General features: G+C 36.7%; 2 protein-coding genes across 3 annotated transcripts in view; one reads left to right on the forward strand and one right to left on the reverse strand.

The window, feature by feature from the left end:
- Positions 1-3,329: 3,329 nt before the first annotated feature.
- TMEM179 (transmembrane protein 179) lies at positions 3,330-23,998 on the forward strand. Its single transcript, XM_074284800.1, has 3 exons — positions 3,330-4,161; positions 12,589-12,982; positions 16,634-23,998. The coding sequence occupies exons 1-3, from the start codon at positions 3,857-3,859 to the stop codon at positions 16,811-16,813; spliced, it is 879 nt and encodes a 292-aa protein (XP_074140901.1). The 5' UTR covers positions 3,330-3,856; the 3' UTR covers positions 16,814-23,998.
- Positions 12,958-25,280, reverse strand: part of C2H14orf180 (chromosome 2 C14orf180 homolog) — an 80,091-nt gene continuing 67,768 nt past the window's right edge. The window contains exon 8 of one of the 2 annotated variants that reach the window (XR_012486583.1): positions 12,958-13,091. The gene's annotated coding sequence lies outside the window, so the exon portion shown is untranslated. Of the gene's footprint in view, positions 13,092-14,648; positions 14,868-25,280 lie in introns of those variants that run through there. The other variant, XR_012486584.1, reaches the window with a different exon arrangement.

The raw sequence follows: 25,280 nt of genomic DNA on the forward strand, positions 1-25,280 counted from the left end.
TGTAATTGTCCCCTGAAGAAGGAGCTGCTAATAGACCTCTTTTTAGTGTCTGTCTTGCTGTGTATAGATGTATAATTCCTCTCTTAAAAAAGGACAACCCACATCTAGGCCAGGGGCTCATCTTCATGTCCTCTCCTTAATGGGAGGTGGGATTCTATTTGCATACCTGTTCTGGCTTCGAATGTTCTTGAGATCTCTGTACTTGGGATCTAACCTAAGCAGGTGAGAGTCTGAGGAACAAGCAACTGGGCTTCTTTCCTTAAGGGACGCTATCCATTCCTAATCTGGAACCTATAGCCTGGTTCTGGGTCATATCTTTCACATCACTTCTTTCTTTCCTCATACTAAAGATATCAAGCAATCTGATATGGCTTAAATATAAGCACTCCTTTTAAACATGTTTCCATGTTTGTCATGTTGTGCATGAAGAATCAGACCAAAAGGGAAAAAAGTTTCAAGAAACAAAAACCAAATAAACAAAAAAGATGAAAGTACTTTGCTTTGATCCACATTCAGTCTCAATAGTTCTTGCTCTGAATGTGGATGGCATTCTCCATCCCAAGTCTACTGGAATTGACTTGAATTACTTGCATTGCTGAAAAGAGCCATATTCATTATAGCTAAACATCACAATCTTGCTATTACTGTGTATAATGTTCTGTTTCTGCTCACTTCACTCAGCATCAGTTCATGTAAGTATTTACAGTCTTTTCTGAAATCAGCCTGCTCATCATTTTTTATAGAACAATAATATTCCATTACATTCACATACCATAACTTAGTCATCCATTCCCCATCTATTGGGCTTCTACTCAATTTCCAATTCCTTGCCACTACAAAAAGGGAAGCTACAAACATTTTGGGGCATAGTTCTAAATTCTCTTTAGAATGGCTGAATCAATTCAAATTCCACCAGAAATGCATTAGTGTCCCAGTTTTCTCACACCCCCTCCACCATTTATTATCATATATTCCTGTCATCTTAACCAATCTTATGGGTGTGAGGTGGTACCTCAGAGTTTAATTTGCATTTCTCTAATCAAAAGTGATCTAGAGCATTTTTATATGACTAGAAATGGCTTTAATGTCTTCATTTGAAAATTGTCTGTACATATCCTTTGACCATGTATCAACTGAGGAATGATTTGTATTCTTATAAATTCGAGTCAGTTCTCTATTTTAGAAGTTAGGCCTTGATCAGAAGATTGATTACAAAAATTGTTCCCCAGCTTTCTGCTTGCCTTCTAATTTTGGCTGCATTGATTTTGTTTGTGCAAAACTTTTAAATTTAATGTAATAAATATTATCCATTTTGCATTTTATACTGTTCTCTACTTCTTTGGCCATAAATTCCTCCCTTCTCCACAGGTCTGACATATCTATTGTTTGCTCTACTAATTTGCTTATAGTATCACCCTTTATCTCTAGATCATGAACTTATTCTGACCGTATCTTGGTATAGGGCATTAGATGTTACACATGAAATGATTTCATGGACCTTATAGGACCTGTACACCAGACCTTCCTCACCCCTCTTTTAGAGGGTTCTTCTAATTAAGCATGGCTTTTTCTATATGCTTTCTGATTTCCTTTTCAGCTCAGATAGTTTAGATTTCCTGAGTATTCTAAGAGCATGGCTCTGTGATCTTTCCCATAATAGAACACTGATTCTGTGATTCATTCTTATTACTCTTTGTAGTCACATATGTAACTCATGATGCATGTGAAAATGGATTTACTGTTACATGGTACTAGCTAGTGTGATGAGAACATGATGAATCATATGTACATTTTCTGGTGTCAACAGCTAAATCTTACTAAGCAAATGCATGCAAACATTAATTCATATTGTCTATTAAACAATATAAACATTAACCCCACTAAGAATAAACTACTAACTAGGCTTCCTAGGGCTTTCCAGTGTGTCTTGTCAGCATGAAATGACAGTTTCCTCTCTTTCCTCTCTGACCAACTGGAAGCTGTGTGTCTAAGCATGCATTTATAGGCTGAACAAGGAGAAATTTCAGATGTGAAGTCAAGGATTAATGGTGTTATAGAGAAGGCTGAAAAAGATGGAATGGAAATTATAGAAAAAAGATGTTAGCTATAGCAAAGATAATTTTTGAAGCTAAAAGGAAGAAGAGAATGAATGAGGACACCGAGGTATAAAGAAATGGAAGGTGAGAAACAGATAGTCTTAATTTTCTCATTAAAGTTAGAGGTATGCCAACAGGCTGATTTCAGAAAGGCCTGGAGAGACTTATATGAACTAATGCTGAATGAAATGAGCAGGACCAGGAGATCATTATATACTTCAACAGTACTATATGATAATCAATTCTGATGGATGTGGCCCTCTTCAACAATGAGATGAACCAAATCAGTTCCAATAGAGCAGTAATGAATTGAACCAGTTATACCCAGCGAAAGAACTCTGGGAGATGACTATGAACCACTACATAGAATTCTCAATCCTTCTATTTTTGTCTGCCTGCATTTTTGATTTTCTTCACAGGTTGTACACTATTTCAAAGTCCAATTCTTTTTGTACAGCAAAATAACTCTTTGGACATGTATACATATATTGTATTTAACTTATACTTTAACCTATTTAACATGTATTGGTCAACCTGCCGTCTGTGGGGGGGGGGAAGGAGGGGAAAAGTTGGAACAGAAGGTTTTGCAATTGTCAATGCTGTAAAATTACTCATGCATATATCTGGTAAATAAAAAGCTATAATAAAAAAGGCAAAAAAAATAAAGTTAGAGGTATGGCCATTTGCTATTAGAAAGAGAATAGGGGCTGATTAGGAGGTTTGAGAAGAGAAAAGATTTAGAACAGCACCGAGGTTTGAAGGTTACCAAGGGGTTAAATGGTGGAAGTACTAATTTCCAAGAGATTTAAGGATAGGTTAACTACATGATTAAGACTGGGTAAGAAAGAAGTGAGTTTAGAACAGGGTTGACTTATTGGGATGGGACTGAATGGGATGAGGGCAAAGGACAGAAGAATAAGGAATAAAGAGAATTGGGTGGAGAGGAGACTGTGTTCAGGTTGAGAAAATTCAAAATTCTGAATGTTGGAGGTGTAATTTTTAGTTGATAGTGAGGTCACCCTGGTGGATCTTTGAGCTAAAGTGGAGGTGGAGGTTATATTTTCATTCATTACCCCTTTTACTTTCCCACAAGTCTAATTTACCAGAATCTAATGATGACAAACTGGATTAAGAATTTGAATATCTGGCTGCACCTCATCCATCATCCCTTTTCCTTAGACCCCTGACTTCTCACTTTCTCATTCTTCCATCATCAGGACCGAAGGATGTACTCCCTTCTAGGAGCTGTCCGGCGTCCTGAAAACGCCGCAATACAAACGAAATGCGCAAGCGCCTATTGTCTGGTGGGAAGCCAGCCAGAAGGGGCCTGGGGGAGGAGGCCGTGGCCTGGACAAGATCCCACTGCGCATCCTCCCCGGCTCCCCCACCCCTACATTGCAGTCCCAGCCCCAGATCCTGCACCAGCAGTGAGAACCTACCGCCCTCCACTGCGGATTTCCAGGTCTTCACTTGCCCATTGCCCCACCTCCTTCCTCTTCTTCCTCTGCATTCTTCTCTCTTCCTCCCTATCCTTCTCCACCTACTCCTCCTGCATTTCCTTTCTGTTTTCACTTCTTCCTCTCCATCTTTGTTCCTTTCCATCTCCCTTTCCCTCCTCCTTTCCTTTCTTTTTCTCTTGCCGCTTAGATTTCTCACATCCTTCTCTTTTCTCTTCTCTTTTTTCTCCATTTCCCTTTTCTCTTTATCTCCCCTCCTCCATCTCCTCTAGTCCTCCGGGGCTCCTGTTGCAAGGCCCGACCATGGGGAAAAACAAATTAGTCTTCGCTCAGGGCTCCTGCTACTTCCTTGCCTTCCTGTTCAGCTTCATCGTGGTGGTGCCCCTGACTGAGAACTGCCATGACTTCCACGGCCGCTGCTTGCTCTTCACTGAGGGCATGTGGCTGAACACCAATCTGACCGTGCAGGAACATCAGCGCTTCACGGTGCAGGAGTGGGGCTCCCCCGCTGCCTGCCACTACTCTCTGCTCGCTGCCCTGCTCTCCCTGTCTGTGGCCATTGGCTTAGCCTGGCGGTCGCTCTATCTCCTGTGCAAGGGATTCGACGAGTAAGTAGTGGCGGCCCCCACGCGGCCCCTGGCTCCAGTCTAACCTACTTGGGGTTATGTCCCTAGATCTCAGCTCTCTCTTCCACTCCCGTGCAAGCAATCCCCCTCACCTAAAAAGAGTCCCCACCCAAATGTAAAAAGCCACCCTTTCCCGTATTTCTCCACACAGCCCCCTGTAAACGGCCATCTCCCAGCAATTCGTTGGGGAAACAGCCCTTGGCTGTGGAAATTGTCTCCACTCTCTTGCAAGAACCACCGCTATGCAAACCTGCTGCCCCCATCATTATTGAACTTTATTTCTCCCCAGTCCCTCTGTGCAAACACTATCCAGTATCCAGTACCAAAATACCTGGTCCCTCAGTCCCCCAACCCAGGCATGCTTCCTTCTTCCCGGAGCAAATATTGTCAAGTCATCTCTCTCCACTTTGACTATGGCCTACAGGAGAACATCCCCTTTAGCACCATGGACACTTCTCCCATATTAATGCTTGATGGAGAGATGGTGCCAAGTGAGAGAGGAACGGGCCAGATTGAGGCCTGAGAAGGTGCAAAAGCCTTTCTTTCATCTCACTCTCTCACAAACAAATTTCTTTCACTCTGGGTGGGAAAAATCACTTTTAATTAGGTATTTGGGGTTTGAATAAATGCATTATTAGCCATATAACTTCCAGTAAGTCACTTAATACCTTTGAAGCTCAGTTTCTCCATCTGCAAAATGGGGATAATATTGCTTACAACAGGCCACCACCATTATAGAGATAATGTGAGGAAAACATTTAGTAAGATTTCATAATAACTAAATTTATGTAGCCTTTTAGGTTTGCAAAGTATTTTGCCTTTGTCTTATTTGAACATTACAACAACTTTGTGATTTAGGTGCTAAATTATTATCCTCATTTTATACATGAAGAAAATGAGAGGTAAAGTGACTTGCCTAGGATCCCATAGCTAAGAAGTATCTGAGGTAGGATTTGAACTCAAGTCTTCCTGAGATAGTATTTGAATTTAGGCCTTTCTGCCTCCTAATACTCTGTCTACTGCACCACTTAACTATCCCATCTGCACTGTTATACAGATATCTGGATATTTGGAACTCTCCTGGATGTTTAGGTATTGTGTAATCCAAATATTTTGGTGTTGAATTTGTTTTTTTTAAACTTTCCTTACATATTCTCTTACATATATGTTAGCTCTCAGGAATGGCATTCTTTCTATCCTCTTCCCTCCCCAAATGTATGAGGTTCTCTGCTATCTAGAAAGATCCTTATGTCTGAAGAGATAACTTCTAGTGACATATGGAAGTCAGGGAAGCCCTACAAATTCTCCCCCCCCCCCGCTTTTAAAGGGTTTCCATACATGGTGTCCTTCAAAGATAAATTCTTTATCTTCAAGATAAACATAATTGAAGAAGACTATCTGTTATGGTGTAGAGGGATTGCTGTCTGTGTTACCATAAAAATGATTTATCCTAATGATATGACTGTTCTTTGAAGTATGCTATTATTGATTTTAATAGAAAAGCACTATTGATTTAATAGAAAAGAAAATAATAGTTTTTATTATACAATAAATTCCCCAAGGAAGGGAAATTGGGTAATTTTCCATCTTTGTATCCTTAGCTTTGATCAAAGGCCTTGAACATAGTAAGTGCATAATAAATTTTTATTAATTTTGAATAAGGCAATTAGTATGAAATTTCTGAGCATTTCCTAGCCCATGAGATCCTAATATTAATTGAAGATGAGATATACTTTAATATTTTAGCAATTTAATGTATCCATAAACTTATCAATATGGATGCATGCAGCAGTTTATCTACCCATGTTTCTCATCCTTGTCATTCATGTCTTGGCTACCCAGTATATCTTACATAAAGGACCTACTCATTGAACTGAAAGCCTTCATTGACTGCATCTAACATTTTGTGATTATCAGTACAGCATGCAGGTTATCAATTTGCCATCTTTACCTTTTGCTATAAGATAGTCCTACTTCCTTTTCTGATCATAATTTTCTGCATGGAATCTTTTTAGCTGCTTCTTGCTTTTGAATCATTGTTGGTAGTAAGTTAAGCCTACTTACATACACTATACTTTTCTTTGGTGTCATTGAATCACTTATAATTTTAATTCTTTGAAGATGTTGCATTCTTTGATTTATAAATGTATATATTGGAAGAATGTTGAGGTTAAAAATACAATTTTTGAGTGAGGGAGCAGTTTGAGCAATTTCTCATGAGGTTCAGGTTGCCCTTTTTAAAAAATTCATTTCTGGGACAAATTCATTGCTCATTTGAAGTCTGTGCCCAAGATATATATATATTGATGGTCTAACTCAACAAACTTCTTGCTCATCTAACTGGCATTTTTCATCCATTTGGTTTTTCCTGTATGGATTGTTAGGCCAATGATTTTTGAGTACCCATAAATCTTCTTAAAGAAGTCTTGATGCAATTTGTTAAAATATCATCCACAGATAGAAGCTTCTGGAAAGTCACATTATTTACCAAGACGCCTTTTTTTTGGATTTTGCTTGGAGCATTTTTATGAAGAAAGTAAATAGTTTTGGTAAAATATTTGTCTTCTTATTTTATATTTCACTTGTATTTGTAGGCAAATGATTACTTAATGAAGTTACAACTCTGTAGCTTCATCTTTCAAGATATAATTTTAGCATAATAAAAATCTCCTTTGAGGGAGGGACTTAAAGGATGCATTTTGCTCTATAAAGTCAAATATGTTTTTTGGAATCTGCAAATACAGTGAGATCTTGTATTCCCTCTGTCTTTTAATCATGTGAACATGTAATCTGCTATAGGAAATTACTTGGGGGAAACTCTGCCTGTTTTATTCTCATATTTTCAGTAAGAATAGTCTCAATGAATGTGTAAGTCATTTTAATAAAGATGTTATATAGATGGAAATGTGGTCAATATACAGGATCATGTTTAGTACATAGAACATAGCTGGTACTTGTTATTGATAATAACATGGTTTTACTTTTTGTCATGTTTACAATATTAACCATTATAGCATCTTCTGTCAATATTAATAATATATTGATATGAGGCTTCTGATAGAAATCTCTTTCATTTCTTAGTTCTGACCTACTGCCAGAGGATTCTATTACCAAAAAAGGGTTTAAAAACTCTTGATCTAATCCAACATTATCACTTTATAGAAGTAGAAACTGAGGCTTGGAGATGATGGGACTTGATTAAGGTCACCCAAATAGTAGGCAACCAACATATGTCAGATTCAGAACTTGAATTCAGATAATCCCAAATCTGAGAGTGTTCATTATTGCCACATTTCCTCAAAACCAATAATGCTATTTATTATTAATAGAATGGCAAATCAAAATATTATTAATAATTTTAATGATTTATATTATTACAATTATAGCTTTTTTGATTATGATATTCACTCTCAATATTAGTAACATAACAATGTAGTAAATATTATTATTGTTGATATGTTATTACAATATATCAGTGATGTTCATCATTTATATCATTACGAAATATTATTAGTAGTATTTGTTATTTATGTAATCATTAATGAAAGACTTTTTGGGACATGACTAATGTAAAAATTTGTTTTCCTGGATTTTTATATGTTTATAAGAAGTGTTTGCTTTTCTTAATGTGTGTGTTGAATGATGCAGAAGGTTCAGAAGATCAATTTTCATTGAAAAAATAAATTTAATTAGCTTTGACAAAAGTCATGCCAGAATTTTAATATCTTTTCATTTAAAAAAAGGATTACTTCATATCAAAAGGAAGTATAGATAGTGAAGGAATGTAAATAATCTTGAACTTTATTCACTGATTCTATTCTATTCAACATTTTAATAGTGACTTGAATGATGACAGAGATGACATTTAAAAATCAAATTTTCAAGTAAAGCAGAGTTAGGAGGAATAATCTAAAGATCTTCATAGGTTAAAATAGATAAAATCTAATAAGATAAAATGTACTTATCTTATGCTTCAAGGATCTATGATTTAATTTATGTATGTTGTAGTTTCTTAAGTAAAGATGAGGTATTTTTCCTCAATAGTATTTTATTTTTCCAAATACATATAAAGATAGTTTTCAACATTCATTTTTGTACAACTTTGTGCTCCAATTTTTCCCTTCTTCTTCTTTCCTTGTATCCGTCTTCCCCAAGACAGCAAGGAATCTGTTATAAGTTAAACAGTTGCAATTCTTTTAAACATGTTTCTATATTTGTCATATTGTGCAAGAAAGCTCAGACCAAAAGGGAAAAAACCCATGAGAAAAAAAAAGCAAGCAAACAAAAAAGTGAAAATATTTTGCTTTGGTCCACATTTAGTTTCCATTGTTCTTTTTCCATCCCAGTCTATTGGAATTGCCTTGAATCACTGCATTGCTGAGAAGAGCCAAGTTCATCACATAATCTTGCTGTTACTGTGTTCAATGTTTTCCTAGTTCTGCTCACTTCACTCAGCATCAGTTCATGTTTTTCCAGGCTTTTCTGAAATCAGCCTGCTCATCATTTTTAATAGAACAAAGATATTCCATTACATTCATATATCATAAATTATTCAGCCATTCCCTGACTGATGGGCATTTATTCAATTTCCAATTCCTTGCCATTACAAAAAGATCTGCTGCAAACATTTTTGCACATGTGGGTTCTTTTCTTTCTCCTATGCGTATGAGATAGTAAGGACCATTGGATTTCCTGAAATCTGTGGCTAAAAATAAAGCCTGGGAAACATTTCAAGAAATAGTCTATGTCTTAAAGGAGGAAAAGGAACCTACATGTGCAAAAATGTTTGTGGTAGCCCTTTTCTCAAGGACAAGAAACTGGATGCCCATCAGTTGGAGAATGGCTGAATAAGTTATGGTATATGAATATTTTGGAATATTATGTTCTGTAAGAAATGATCAGCAGGGTCAGCTAGATGGCGCAGTAGATAGAGCACCAGTCCTGAAGTCAGGAAGACCTGAGTTCAAATCTGCCTTCAGACATTTAACACTTCCTGGCTGTGTGATCCTGGGCAAGTCACTTAACCCCAATTGACTCAGGAAAAAAGAAAGAAAGAAAGAAACAATCAGTAGAATGATTTCAGAGAGACCTGGAGAGACTTACATGAACTAATTCTATAATTCTAAGTGAAATGAACAGAACCATGAAGTCACAACAAGATTATATGATAATCAATTCTGATGGACATGGCTCTCTTCAACAATGAGATGATTCAGACCAATTTCAATGATCTTGTGATGAAGACACCCATCTACACCCAGAGAGAAAAGTGTGGGAATTGAATGTTTCACAACATAGAATTTTCACTCTTTTTGTTGTTTATTTTTTTTTCTCATTGTATGCCAGTTTTCCTTAACCCATCCAATACTAGCTGTCTTCAGTTTATGACATCTTTGTTAATTTGCTTGGGTTTGAATTCAAACTCAGAGTTGGTTTATTTTATATTTCTTATGTTTTTAGGAATGGTTTGAATAGTCTTTCTCATATGATAGTTAATAGTAATTCTTCTTTTGAGAATTATTTGTTCATATTCTTTAACCACTTATCCAATGAGGAAATGGCTTTTGGTTTTACTTGTTTATGTTTACAATATATTTTGTATTCCAGATTTTTTTTTTACTTTTTTAAAAATTAATTTTATAATTATAATTTTTTGACAGTATATATGCATGAGTATTTTTTTTATAACATTATCCCTTGTATTCATTTTTCCATATTTTCCCCTCCCTCTACTCCCTCCCCTAGATGACAGACAATCCCATAAATTTTACATGTGTTACAGTATAACCTAGATACAATATATGTGTGTAAATCCAATTTTCTTGTTGCACGTTAAGTATTGGATTCCAAAGGTATAAGTAACCTGGGTAGATAGACAGTAATGTTAATATTTTACATTCAATTCCCAGTGTTCCTTCTCTGGGTATAGTTGTTTCTGTCCATCATTGATCAGCTGGAAGTGAGTTGGATCTTCTTTATGTTGTATTCCAGATTCTTGTCAGAGATTTGATGTGAAAATATTTTTTTCCTCCAACTGACCACTTTCCTTCTTATTTGGTCGTATTTTATGCATACATAGGCCTTTTAATTTTATGTAATCAAAATGATCTATTTTCTTTTTGTGGTAACTTTTATCTTGTATTTGGTCAGGAATTCTATAATAAGTATCTGTAATAATCAGGTATTAGAGTTTATTGCAATGTATAATTTTAAAAATGTTTTTCTATATCTATATTTTGAAATTAATTTATGATTTTTTTTCTAGATAGAATTCTTTCCTAAGGATTTTATGTTCTAGGACTTCTCAATAATCGTGGTACAAATTATGATGTGGATTAATGTTGAGGAGGGCAGCAAAGTGGCACAGTGGATAGAACACTGGGCTTGTTAGGAAGACTGATCTTCCTGAACTCAAATCAAACTGAAATCAAAAGACATTTACTGGCTATGTGACTGTGGGCAAGTCACTTAACCCTGCTTGCCTCATGTTTCTCATCTGCAAAATGAGCTGGAGAAGAAAATGGCAGTATCTTTGTCTAAGTATTTTTCTAATATCTTTGCCAAGAAAGCCCCAAATGGGATCACAAAGACTTAGACATGAAAGAAATGACTGAATAATGAAATGATGCTGAAGATGTATAGTATAAAAAGCATTAGACTTAAAATCAAGAATCCTTGAAAATAATTGAAATAATAATTTATTTTATTCCTTGTGGTCATATCTGCCCCACATTTAGTTTGAATCTTTCCCCATGTCACAGTTGTGAAAGATTTCTGATTTGATTTCTTTTATTTTTTAATGGCTTGACTTATAACAGGTACCATGGTACCATGGACATTTTGAGCTTCTTGTGGCACATAATTTGTAAAATGTTGGTTTAAGTCCAACTTCTTTCAAATTACTTTACTGTTTTCCAGTAGGTCTTTTCAAATTATTCTCTAAGGATTTGGTGTTCTTTTTCAGAGTTGGCTGGAGTACCTAATATATGAATGAGCATGGACAAGTCATTTGCCTTTTTTAATATTCAGTTTCCTTATTGTTAGCAATTAATCTTTTCAACATTTATTAAGCAACTTCTTTGTGCCAGACATTGTGCCAAGCCTGAGAATACCAAAGGAAGTTCCCTACTCTAATAATTTATTGTAAAAGAAGGACTTTGTAAACTTTAGAAAAATTATAGAATTGGGAATTATTATTTATATAGTTAAGATTTCCTTCCCTGAGATTAATGAATTATACAGTCTTATGTGATTCTCCATCAGACTTATCTGTTGTTGGTAATTTAATATCCAATCTGGTCATTTACAAAAGTATTAATGCTTTTAAGTGAAGAAGGAATGAGACCTACTTGGCCTGAATTAAGCATCTATATGGGCTCTGAGGAGAAGCTGCCAGGATGGAGGACAGTGAATTCTGGATTCCCATAGAGCTTGCAGGTGCCATGAGTTGGCTGTTTCTGAGCTCTATCTTTTTGCTCTTTTATCTCTAGAGACTCTGTAATCATTTGAAGCCTATGCTTTAGCTATATGCTTTCATATCTATCTTGTTGAGTCTTCAATGACATGTACTATCATCATGTGTGATTTGACATGTGTGTGATGCCATTACAGAGAAAGGCAGCTTGCCCAAGTAATGTATGTGCTATGTTCTGGTTCTGTACTCTGGGGAGAAAGGTAGGTGTGTGTGTGTGTGTGTGTGTGTGTGTGTGTGTAGGAAAGAAAGTCAAGTTAAAGGCAGCTTTATATTCAAAACTGATAAATATAATGATGGATGAATGCATGACACAAAGTTTATTAGTTGCTTACTCTATTCTGTGCATTGTGCTAAACTATAGAAATACAAATAATAAAAAAATAACCAAGATAGTCTTTTCTTAAAGAGTTTATATTATAATTGGAGAAACAAAATATAAAAGGAAGTCCAGCAGCAACTGATAGAAATGTCTAGAAGGTTACAATGATGGGAAATGTACATGACAAAGTCCAGATGTTTTTAAATTTCTAGATGGAGGCCAGATACTAGAACTGAGCGACTGTGAACTATAGATATAGAGCAGTTAATAAGGATCTTCTGAGACAGTGGGAGGGCTGATGATAAAGGGCTACTGGTCTTCAATTTTATCAGAGGGAATGGACTCCCCTCTCATCTATGGTATGTGAGCAATTATATATCCTAGATTAAGGCAAAAGGACAGAGCATCCCGTGGTGGTAGTCTTTATTCTTGCCCAGGGACAGTCTTGGATGGATTCTGGAGTATGGCTGGCAGAAGGAATGAAGTAGAACTTTAAGGAGGGGAATAAGGCACCCCTTTGGGTAGGAACATTAGATCTACAGACAATTGACATGGGATTATCTAGGTAAGTATTTCTTCCTTCATAAAATGAAGTGGGAAAGAGGTGCTGAGCTAGATGGCTTTTCACCATAGTCAGATGTATGACTTGTTGCTTCTTCCTAATTGAATTACAAAACATTTGTGGAGCAACTTCTGGCTGTCCTTTGAACTGGCAGTACCTGATTTCTTCCAAGTCTTGGGAGGAAACTACATTAGGTTTGTTGAAAGAAGTAATGTCAAATCCCAGAGTTTGTTTTCTTTCCCTTTACATTTCTTCTCAGAGGTTTTCCTCCACTGAAGGACAACATTTGAAGTGGGACTGCTACCGTGGAGGTGGGGCAGAAGGGTATTTTGGAAATAACTTTCTGTTTCAATATTTTTGCCACTTTAGCTGTGAAGAATTTCAGAATATGGACTTGGATTTGAACCCTGAAAACTCAGCCTTCTATGACCAGTTTTCTCTTGCCCAGGTAGGAGTTATCGCAAGATTGGGTGAAATGCTGTTAGTTGTGAAGAAGGGTCATTCCAAAGAAGAGGGGGAGTCCAGCTGACCTTGATCCTTTGACTCATTCCACAAACCTAGAAGGAATTTGGAATTTAGTCTATTTCTGCCAGAGAAGGAACCTTCTTTGTAATCTCTCTTATCTATGAATATTCATGCTCCACTCCACTGGACTAAATCCAGTTGTGGAGAGACCATAGGGAAGGGGATAAACATTTATGAAGCCTCTACTATGTTCTAGATACTGTACTTATTTACTTAATTTAAAAATTTTATTTACTATTATCTTATTTGACCCTCACAACCACTCTGGGAATTAAGTGCTGTTATTGTCCTCATTTTATAATTGAGGAAACTGATGCAGACAGATGTTAAGTGGTATGCTCAGGGTCACATATCTAGTAAGTGCCTGAAGCTGGATTTGAACTCAGTTCTTCCTGAGTCCAGATTCAGAACTCTATCTATTTCATCACCTGGTTGGGATCATGTACTAGAAGAGATCCTAGGATCATTTAGTTCAATCCCACTATTTTGCATGTAAGAAAGCAGAGCCCAGAGAAGTCACTGTTTCCTGACATAATCCATTCCACTTTTTTACACAACTTTTATTGAATTCTTTCTTATAGTGGCTCAGTATCTCCCTCCATGTAATTTTCACCCATTATTCTTAGCAGTGTCCCTAAGGCTGAGCAGAGCATTTCAAAGCCTTCCTCTATTAGACAGCCCTTCACACCTTAACAGTCTAGTAACTAGTAGTAAGAATTAGGGGAGAGACTAGTGACTTTGGAGTCAGAGAACCTGATTCACATCCTGCCTGCCTCTCTGATGCTTGCTCCCTTTTGTGATCTTAGTCAAGTCATGACCTTCCTGAAGCTCAGTTTCTTCATCTGTGAAATGATAAGTTTGGATTAAATAGCCTCTGAGGTCTTTTCTAACTTGATTTTGCAATCCTAATGAAATGAGCACTGACCCTGAAGTCAGAAGGTCCTGGGGTTGAGACCAGGGTCTCCTGATATTGCCTTGATGTGTGTCCAAAAGCTAGTTCCTTTGTTCCTTGAGCAGAAGTGGATGACAATGTTTATTGCTTATCTTACAAAATTTTAAAAAGAAATTCAGTTTTTTTAGTCCTGCCCTACTCTTCATGACCTCATTTAGAGTTTTCTTGGTAAAGATTTTGGAGTGCTTTGGTATTTCCTTCTCCAGTTCATTTTACAGATGAGGAAACTAAGACAAATTGGGCTAAATGACTTAATCAGGATCACATAACTAGTAATGTTTGAGGTTGCATTTGAACTCAGATCTTTCTGTTTCTATACCTAGCATTCAATCCATTGTACTAGCTTTTTCAGAAGGAAAGTGATTTGCAAATCTCAAGCCCAGAATATTTAAATAGCTTGCAAAGGTTACACTAATGGTGAGTGGATTTTTGGAGCTGAATTAGACCTTAGGAATTTATCATCTAATCCAGCCTCTTCATCTCACCTATCAGGAAACTAAAGTCCAGATAATTTTGGGCTGGGCTTAATCCATCCATGTGGGCAATAAAATGATAGAGCTGGGATTTGAATTCAATTCTTCTGACTCCTGATCCAATGTCCTTTTCTCTACCACATGGTAGTTATTTCAGTGATAGAGGAAATACTTTTTAAAAAGAATGTGGTAGAAATAACAATTTTGTTTATGTAAAAATAAACTTTTTCCATTAAGCAAAAAAAAAAAAGGAATGTTAAAGAAATTTTTATGCATATGGTGTCCAAAATGCACCAATTTGAACATAGCAGGCTCTTGGTCAGACTTTTCCATCTTGAAGCTCATTAAATTATTTCTTCTTGATTAATTGCTTTTTTAAATGTCTGAAAAACAAGAGACACAAGTCATTCAAGGTACTGGAGGATGGTTAGCTTTCCATATCCCTTAGTGCTGAAGCTAAGTCACCTAAGTCACTAAGCAGGTTGTTGTTAACAGAGAATTTAAGACTGGAAGTCAGATTGTTTTGGTCTTGACTTTGCTGCTCATTTTCTGTGTGACACTGAGCAAGTCTGTTTCTTCTTCAGTAAAATGATGGAATTGTCTGATTAGCCTTTCTCAAGAAGGAGAAGAGTGTGCAAAGACCACAGTGTTTCAAGGGAGTCACAAATTATACTTTGGCATCAGAGGAGGCACAGAAACTTCTAGTTTTAATTATGCTAAGCATTTTCTAATTTCCCCTGGATTTGGAAAGAAAAGAGACACATCCTTCCAAGGAATATAAGAGGGAAAATCTAAAGGCTGAACCCATTAGTTTTTTTTTTTTTTATTATTTTGGCTGAGAGTAAGAGAAATGCCAGGCATTGAGCTAAGTGTTGGGAACACACAAAAAAGGCAAAAGATAGTTCTTGCCTTAAAAAAAACTCACAATCTAATGGAGTAGTGGTTTGGGCTGAGGCAAGGGCCTTTGTTGAAAGACCCCTTTACTCCTGAAAGTGAGATATGACAAGGGGACACCAAAGCTGAGAGAGAACTCCTCCTTTCTGGGATCCCAGACCCATCAGGTCAGACTGGACAAGATTTTTCTGGGGCTCAGAGAGGTACAGGTGGGGGCAGCTATGTGTTTTATTTGATTAATATTGGTTGCTAAATTGGATAATAATAATAATAAACTGGTAATAATAGACAACATCAATCTGCCATGGGATGAATTGGAAAAGTCCCTATTCAGGAAACCTGGAGTTATTTCCTGGCTCTGTCATATACTAGCTAAGTGAGATTGGGTGATTCAACCTCTCTGAGACTCTGCTTTTTCATGTGTAAAATGGGGATAATTAACCTATTCAACCTACCTCACTGGGTAATACTTTATAAATCTTAAATCACAATAGAAATAGAGTTATTTATTATTGTCATTTATTGAATTTATTATTATCATTTATTGAATCATTCTTTTTACTTTTCAAAATGCTTTCCCATTCATTTGCTCACCTATTCCTCATAAACACCCCATGAGGTAAGCAGGGGAGGGATTATTGGCTTCATTTTTCAATGGGAAAACTGGAGGATAGAGATATTACTGACCTGGGCCCACTTCCTCCATGAAGTTCTCCCTGACTATCATGATCTTCCTACTTGAATTCCTACTTGGCTGAAACTTGCAACTTGGTGCCTGATCACCTTTTGTTTATTGCTCTCTCAGAATTTTAGAACAGATTTCAGAGAGCATCTTAGACCAACACATATTTGAAAATCCCTGACAAATGGTTATTGAATTCAATTCAACAAACATTTAATAAACACCTATGGAAACTTTGTTAGTCATTAGGTACACAGACAAAAAAAGAAACAGTCCCTGCCTTCAGGGGCTTAAATCCTACCATCATGCAGTTGCTGTTTGAACATTAGTGACATTGGAGATTTTCTCAGGGCAGAGAGACTGTTTTTCTCTTGCTCTTGCCAGAGGCCCAGGAACATTGTAAGGTACCACATCAACAGATAAAATGAACACCCAACTGCCTACCTTCCTTTCCCTCTTTATTGAGCACTCTTCCCAACACTTGGAACTATTAGCTCCTACTCCCTACCTCCAGGGCATGATGCATTCCCTTATACCCCCCTCAGACCCTTCCACTCTATCCTTCTGTCCTAGTTTGGTCTCTGGGCTGCCTGGCTGGCTTGGCTGGGCATCACGATCTTGGCCTTCCTGAAGGTTTACCACAACTACCGGCAGGAGGACCTGCTGGAGAACCTCATCCACGAGAAGGAGCTGCTCCTGGGCCGAACCTCGTCGAGGACCTTTTTTCAAGATGAGAAGAGCGGCATGATCTAATACCAGAGCCATCCTCCTTTCCTTCCTCACCCTGCAAAATCTCCCCTTGAACCCATTTGTGCCCTAGGGGCTCTGGCCTGGCCTTTCCTGGTAGTGCTTGCTGAAGCAAAGTTGTTGCTATTTTGGAATGAAATTAGGTCTGGTTTAAAGTCATCTAGTCCTGTATCTACCTGAAGGTTTGTGGAGCTGTCCCAGGTAGCCTTGAGAGACTATTCCACATCCTCCTCATTCCTACTCTCATTTCCTTCCCTTTACCCAGCTACGCTATCATGTTTTCTGGCTCTGGCAGTACCAATTTGGCCCAGCGTTTTAATTACATGATGGACTCAGCAGATAAAGTGGCAATAGTAGCTAAATTTTGCTCACTTAACCGGGCTAATGTTGAAATTTGAATGGCCTTTTAAGAAAGGGTTTGTAGAGTGAATTGATGAGCAAGAGTGTAAGAGGCATGTTTAAGCTATTTGAGGAACAAATAATTTTAAAGTACTTAAGGAAATCAGTTTCATTTCATATATTTCCTTTCACATCAACAGGACCAATATAGTTGATGTTGCTAAGGTGATTTCTACTTGGAAAACTTTTTGATTTCCAATATCCAGTAGATATTCAGTAAATTTAAATAAATTTGTCATAATTTCTTATCCTTGAGAATAACAATCACCTCTCAAAATTACTTTAAATTTGAACTTCAATCCCATGGACATTTAATAATTATCTACTATGTGAAAAATGAGCAGCATAGCATTGAATTCAATCAGAAGCCCAAAGACTTGAATTGAAAACATGCCTCTGACAATAGTCATGTGAACCAGAGCAAGCCATTTATAATCATAGGCAACAGGTTACAAGTTTTCTACCAAGTTATGGATGCACTCTGTGGTTGTGGTGGTAGTGGTAAATCATAGCTCCTTAAGGAATGTGTAAGATGATTCTAGGTGCTGGGGATACAAAGATAGACATAGACCCTGTTTTCAAATAGCTTCTAATCTTTTTGCAAGTTTATTCATTCAAAAATATTTCTTGAGTACCTATTAACGGGTAGGTCTGAATTAGTAAAATTGGATTCTAATTATTAACTATTTGGTCCAATCGTCTAATGTAAAGCTTACCTTATTTGGTGTTTAAAATTGCTTTGTAATATCCAAGTGAACTCAAGTCATTTTTGCTGCAGCTATCCACCCAACATCCCAAGGGCAATTTTCACTACTAAATATAAGTTGTTCTAGAAGCAGCATGGTATGCTAGATAGAATATTAGCTTTGAAATCACAAAGACCTGGATTCAGATCCTGCCCTAAATGCTTAATAGCTGTGTGACACTGGAAAAGTCACTTAACTCCTCTGGTTCTTACTTTCCTCATGGGTGATATGTGGGGGTCTGGACTTGTGGACCTCTAAGGCCCTTTGTGGTTCCAAACCCATGATCCTCTGAACCATTGGGAGCATCTTATGTTTCAATAGATGAATAACTACTTCCTATCTCCCTACCCTCTGTGACCCTTACTTAACTAACCCAGTAATCAGCTCCACTTAGAAAATGAGTTCTTTAGGGTTGACATTTTCTCCAGTCCATGAATCTAGGTCTTTCCTCAGACTCAGTTAAAAGGAATTGTTGAAAAAGGTTTGGCAATTGTCAATGTTGTAAAATTTCCCATGCATATATCTGGTAAATAAAAACTATCAAAAGAAAAAAAATTACAAATTTAAAAAAAATAAAAGGAATTGTTGAGGCTATTTGATAATAACAGACTACTCAACTTGGAGTCAGGAGACCTGGGTTCCAATCTGCTCCTAATCTGAGTGTGATTTGGACAAAGCATCTCTCTCAGCCTCAATTTTCTTCTTTATAAAATTAAGGAGCTCATCTCTAAGGTCTCTTCTAGCACTAAATCTTTTTTTGCTATTTTAAATTAGTTTATTAAAAATCAATTATTATATTGAGAAACTGCTTGTAACTTATATCAAAGAGCTTGATTTTATACCTTGGCATACCAAGGTAATCTGCTACCTATATAATATATTTGATAATTTGCAAGTAAAAAATGCTGAAAAAAACCAAAATAAGACATTTCAAAAATACAGGAAGCAATTCAGTCTGTTTAAAAAAACCAGTTCCATCTGTTCAAGTAAGGATAATCTAGTCAACAGTTGTATACCAGCACTAAATCTTATATACCCAATTATCTGAGTTAAGATCAAAGCATCTATCTTGCCATCTATCAGCAGGATGGTGTTTCCATTTTTTAATAAAAAAAAAAATCTTTTAAAAAGAGTTTTCAAGTTTTTTTAAAGTTTAAAGCCATTCTTTTGTCTAGAAATCAGTATTTTCTCCATCTCAGGGTCTTACATGGTCCCTGAGGAATTGAGGCTCAACTGAGAATGAATCTAGACCCCCAACCTCTCCCCAATCTTACCATCACCAATGTTCCCTTTTCCTTTAGTTGCTCCCTTTAATTTCCCAGGATTGCTGCTTCAATCCTCCAAGTATAAACATCTGGATAATGGTCATCATGAAGGCTCAGGATCCCTGTGTTTGGCACCATGCAGACAAAACATCTGGATGTATGGCAGGCATTTCAGTTAATGTTCAGATGCTTTGGTATTTCCTTAGCCAGGAGGAGATTCCCAGTGGAATCCTGTCTTTGGGTTATCGAGTTTTCTCTTCTTTGACTACATTAGGAATTCAGGAAATTTCCTGATTGGGTGAGTGATTATACTTTTCTGTACAAGGCAAGTTCCTTATTGTCTGTGAGCCTCAGTTTTCTCATACATAAAATGTACTCTCAGGAATCTTCTCATTTTGAATCCTAGAAACCTTTGGCTTTGTATCCACCAGAGTATCTGCATGTAGCCTCCAAATCCTATATCAGCAGGTCCTGCCCTAGAGCAGGACTCATCCTGGATGGGATATAATAGAAAACAACAGTGGGGCAGTATTACCTCTGATCCAAATGAGAGCTACTGGAACAGTGAGGGACCCATGTTCTTGTGAGGACATTATTGCTTTGATGCTTCAGGGCTTTTCATTTTCAAAAGCTTTCAAGCTCCCGGAAAACTCTAAAATGTTATATAGGCAGGGAAGTTTTGATTCGACATATTTTAAAAGTATTGAAATGACTAGAACAGTATCAACAGTAGCAATTAATCCACCTTCTATGGCACTTTAAAGTTTGCAAAGTGCTTTCTGTTCAAGATTCTTATGAATTTTGGTACTAAGGTCTACAGTCTCTTGTCTCTTCCTTAAAGTTTAGGAAGCAGACAGAGAAGGATAATGCCTTGCCCCAAATCACAGAGCCAATTTAAAAAAAACCTATCATTAAGCACTCAGTCAGACCTCATCTGGCATACTGTGTTTAATTTTGGGTACCACGTGTAGAAAGGAGATTAATAGTGTGGTTTGAAAAATAGAACATAGATTCAAGATAGACCAGTTCAAACCTGGCCTCAGATGCTTACTAGCTGTGTGACTCTGGGCAAGTCATTTAACTTTTGTCTGCTTCAGTTTCCTCTTCTATAATTTGGATGATAATAGCATTATCTATCTTTCCGGGTTGTTGTGTGGATCAAATGAGAGTATTTGTAAAACATTTTGCAAACGTTGAAGTGTCATTTAAATACTAATCACTTATTGTCATTATTATTATTATTACTAATTATCCTCCCAGGAAAGACAGCCAGGATGGTGAAGGTTTTTTTTTTTTTTTTGTCCATGACAGCTGAAGAAAGTAGGAATATTTAGCATGGAAAAGAGAAGACTCAGTGATGTGACATATGAAAGATAAGATGACTGAGGAAACAAAATTTCATTCTTCTGAGCGCATTGATTTTTTAAGCTATGCATGCTAATTGCCTAGCAAACTAGGATCAGATCTCCTCAGCTTAGGCCTGGACCTGAAGATGGGAGAAATAGACTTTTATACATTAAAAAATTATTCAAATAAGACCTGTTAATTAAAAGGAAACAATGCAACATTAGGTAATTTGATTTCTAATTGGATGAAAGATTAGAGATTTTCAAAGTTAGTGGGAGAGAGTGAATAGGTACAATTTCCTGAATTCAGAAAAAAGAGATAAACAATCAAAAGGAACATGAAAACAATAACTGATTGATTATCATGGGGACAGTTTTCAAATAAGTTGTATGGATTGCTTGAGATGGACAAATGTGAGAAAACTCTCAGTCTTTGGATTTGACTGGGTTTTTTGATAGCCTAACTTTAGTTAAGGGTTTCTAAGCAATAAATACAAAGAGGTGGTCCAGTTTCCCAATAATGCAAAGCTAGGTTCAAATAATGTGATAAGATTTTCTCTCAAATCCTACACTTGAACAAAGTTTTCCTACAAGACAGAAATTGGACGACAGCTATAACTCTAGCACAAAAGGGGCTGGACTAGCCTTAGAATTGAGTCATAAGATGAAGTGAGTATGATTCACTCAATCTCTACATTTAACTACTTGCTGTTGCATTCTTCCCAATTATCTCAACTTTCCCCCTTTTTATTTATTGGAGAATGGGCAACCTACTCCATTCATGGATCACGTATCTTCAAGCCAAATCTACAAATTTTTTTCTTATATTTCTAGTTGAATAGAAACTAAAATAGCTCCAGAATTGAATTACAAGACGGAGTCAGTGTAGTTTACTCAATAACCACATTTAACCACTTGCTGTCCTAATCTCTTCAGTGGGGACATCATATTTATCTCCAAATATCTGAATGCATATTATGTGAAAGAAACTTTAGATTTGTATTTGGCCCCAAAGGGCAGAATCAGGAACAAATAGGAAAAGGGGAAAGAGATCTTTTTGTCATGAAAAGCTTCCTAATAATCAGAAATGACCCAAAATGGAATGGGATACCTTGAAAAGTAGTGGGTTCTGGAGGAGCACTTATTGGGTATGTTCTAGTAGGAATTGTTTTGAATATGGATTTCATATGGTTTTGGATATGAATGAAACTCCTTTAAATTCAGAAAATTTCAATAATTCAATAACTCAAGTGTTATTGACTCCATTTTATAGCTGAGAATATTGAGGCTCAGAAAAATGAAGGAATTGCTCAAGATTACACAACTAGAAAGAATAGAAGTCAGGATTTAAATCCAGGTATCCTGAGTTCAAGTCTAGCTTTCTTTCTACTAACCCCTACTGTTTATGTATTATCATTCAAATTAAATGGATTGTATATTCAAAAGGGAATCAAAAAAGGGAGGTCAGAAATCATGGAGCCCAAGTTCTATTAGAAGAAACTGAGACTTAAAAGGTTACACATTGTTTGAATGTTGGGCTTCCAAACTCCAAATCTAATGCCTAATATGTTCTATTGCTTTATTTGACATTGATTCCGCTATTTTGTAGTATGGAAGTACTCTGAACTGTTTACAGACATGATCCTGACATACTGTTATTAGATGCTGGATGTGTTTTTGATGACCAAAAAGGCTCCCTTCTATCCGGGAAGCAACTATATAGTACAGTAGAAAAAAACCCTGGATTTGGAGGAAGATGGCCCAAGTTTAAACTCAGACTCAAGCAACTGTGGGATTCAGTCAAGTCATTTAAATTCTCTGAACCTTAGTGACTCCATTTGTTAAGAACACTGATACTTGCCCTGCCTAACAGAGTTGTTAAATGAAATGGCTCTTAACCTTTTCAGGCCTTCCCTTCCTGTAAAATGTCTGTAAAAATATTTGTATGTGAGAGAAATAGATAAGATGGCAACTAAAGTCTCTCCTAACCCTAAATTTTGGATCTAAAATCATAAGTTATTATCTTTGCACCACATCAATTGGAAGGAAAGCTTGCACGAGAGTGAGGGAAGTTTACATTGTGAATTTTTGCTGAATGACATTAAGCTCCATTTATAAAATACCAGATTTAGATTGTGAAGAGACCGTAGAGATCATGTACTCTATCCTTTTTCCAAAATACGAAACTATGACTTATATGGAGTTTCACAGGTAGAAAATAGCCATAATGGGATGTTATCAATTTCCCTGTTAAGAATGATTTTTTTTTTGGCTGAGGCAATTGGGGTTAAGTGACTTGCCTAGGGTCACACAAGTTAAGTGTCTGAAGTCAAATTTGAACTCAGGTCCTCCTGAATTCAGAGCTGGTGTTCTATCCACTGCACCACCTAGCTGCCCCAAGAATGATCTCTTTTCAAAGAAGAATAATTCATTTCCAGAGGTGAGGCATTTTTGTTACAAAAAGGAAAATAAATTCCAAATCTCAAAGATCAGGTTAATTAAAGAAAGATAAGATGGGAAAGTTCCCATCCTAGTCCAAAAAGCATGGAGTTAAGGTAAGACCTGGGCAATTTCAAAATTGTGATCCAAAAGAGCCTTCTCAATGGACCAAACAGAAATACTGGTCTGGAATCTGACTATTGCCCCTTTATTTCTTTTCCCCTTCATTTGTTACTTTTTGAGTGCTGTTCCTAGAACTTTAAAGCTGGGAGGGACCATAAAGCCCAGCTTTCTCACTTAACAGAGAGAGATATGAAAGAATAAATTTAAGATCACACAGCTACTAAGTGAAAGAGCTTTGATTTCAGTACAGGTCTTCTGACTTCAAATCCATTTTATTCAATGTTTTTTTTAAATTAAATATCATTTGAATAAACATTGTTTTAAAAAAAAACAATTTCACTGCTAAATGCTTGCTTAGAATAAGGCAGCATGGTATAATAGTTACATAGCTGACTTTGGATTCAGGGAGAGCTGGGTTAAGTTCTGTCTTGAACATATATTTGATGTGTGATTCCAGGGAAGTTCCTTAAAGCCCTAAGGTTATTAGTAGCAGAGCAGGTCCTGAGTTACCTGGGAAAGTTCCTCATGTGGAGCCCTGGACATCAAGGATAGATTCCTCTCCCTTCTCAGTTTCCCTTGTGTGAAGCTGGGGTCCCAGATATGAATAGCCTGAGTTCTAAGGAGAGATTTCCAGTGTGGGTTGTTTGTTCACCCTCTGTTTTGCTGCCTCCTAGATGGACAGTTGCATCTGTTGCTGATCCCCTGATGTTTTCTTCCTGCTGCTTGTATGAAGTGGAATTTTCCTCAGTTAAGGGTGACTCTTTGGCCACCCTTGACCAGCAACATGGCTCTTTTTTCTTTCTGCTTATCTCTCTTCAATGTATCTCAGACTTGTTTCTGCAGCCTCTCTCAATAAAGTTGTTTTTAGCATGGTATCTGGTGTGCTTTTATGCCATATGTGCGCCACCTTTATTTCTTGTATCACTTGGCACTTCTTATTTGGGTCAGGTGTCTCAGAACTCTGCCACTGAAGAAACTAAGAGCCATTGGAAAGACTGAGGTACAACTGGGCCTCTCAGAGCATTATGAAGACCAGTGCAGCTCATCCCTGTTGTTGTTCTTTGCAAGAGGACTATGACATCAAGGAAGTGATATCATGACATGCAGGTGAATTGGATTTAAGTGAGGATTAATTGCCTTGACATGAGAAAGAATGCATTGGGGTAAAATCCCATGTCTCAAGATTGATAGTTTCATTTATCTCAAATCACAGAAACTTAGAGGAGGGAAGGTTAGAAATGAGGAATTTATAGGGACAAGGGACTATAGAAATCATCTAGTCCAAAGTCCTTATTGTACTGATAAAGAAACAGACTCAGAAAGATAAGGGACAGTTTGGCATAGCAGAAAGAGTAATAAGTCTGGACAGTAAGAAGACAGGGGTTAAATCCTAGCTCCAACTCTTAAGCACTCATGGGACAATGTACAAGTCACTTCCATTGCCTGTGCCTCAATATTTTTACAAAAAAATTGTAACATAAGAGAGTTACATCTTAATGATTCCCAAAGGCTTTTTCAAGCTCTGATTTTCTCATTTCAGTGCCTCTTTCAACTCTAACACTCCATCTTCTGTGTTCGAAAAGCTCTGATCATCTTTTCTAGTCCATATCCCAAATACATGCAAAAGTAGTTTCTAACATTCACTTTTGCAAAACCTTGTGTTTCAAAATTTCCTCCTTCAGACAACAATCTGATATAGATTAAATATGTGCAGTTCTTTTAAACATATTTCCATATTCTTTATGCTGCACAAGAAAAATCAAACCAAAAGGGAAAAAAAGCCATGAGAAAGAAAAATAAATCAAGCAAACAAAACATAATAACAAAAAGGTGAAAATAACTATATTTTGATTTACATTCAGACTCCATAGTTCTTTCTCTGGATGCGGATGGCACTTTCCATTACAAGTCTACGAAATTTCTTTTTCATCCATGGTAAATTCATAGCATAGCATGGATTGTTTCTACCTCTAGGGCAAGGAGACATGTTCCCAATAGGAGTTTAATGAAGAAATTATATGGTAGATACATGGCATGGGAAAAATTTTTAATAAGGGAATATAACAATTCCAGGTGGTATATGGAGCTGGGTCCAAATTAAAGTTCAACAAAAATTTATTAACTGTCCACTGTGTACCCTAGGAGAGAATTACAT

Source organism: Sminthopsis crassicaudata, chromosome 2, assembly GCF_048593235.1.
Source record: "Sminthopsis crassicaudata isolate SCR6 chromosome 2, ASM4859323v1, whole genome shotgun sequence".
In the NCBI taxonomy this organism is placed as follows: domain Eukaryota; kingdom Metazoa; phylum Chordata; class Mammalia; order Dasyuromorphia; family Dasyuridae; genus Sminthopsis; species Sminthopsis crassicaudata.

What these genes read in the sequence shown, in the direction of transcription:
- TMEM179 (XM_074284800.1), top strand. Translation starts at nt 3,857, where the DNA reads ATGGGGAAAAACAAATTAGTCTTCGCTCAGGGCTCCTGCTACTTCCTT. An exon ending in CTGTGCAAGGGATTCGACGA is followed by an intron (nt 4,162 to 12,588) that starts GTAAGTAGTGGC and finishes GTGCTGAGCTAG; the next exon opens with ATGGCTTTTCACCATAGTCA. An exon ending in ACCAGTTTTCTCTTGCCCAG is followed by an intron (nt 12,983 to 16,633) that starts GTAGGAGTTATC and finishes CTTCTGTCCTAG; the next exon opens with TTTGGTCTCTGGGCTGCCTG.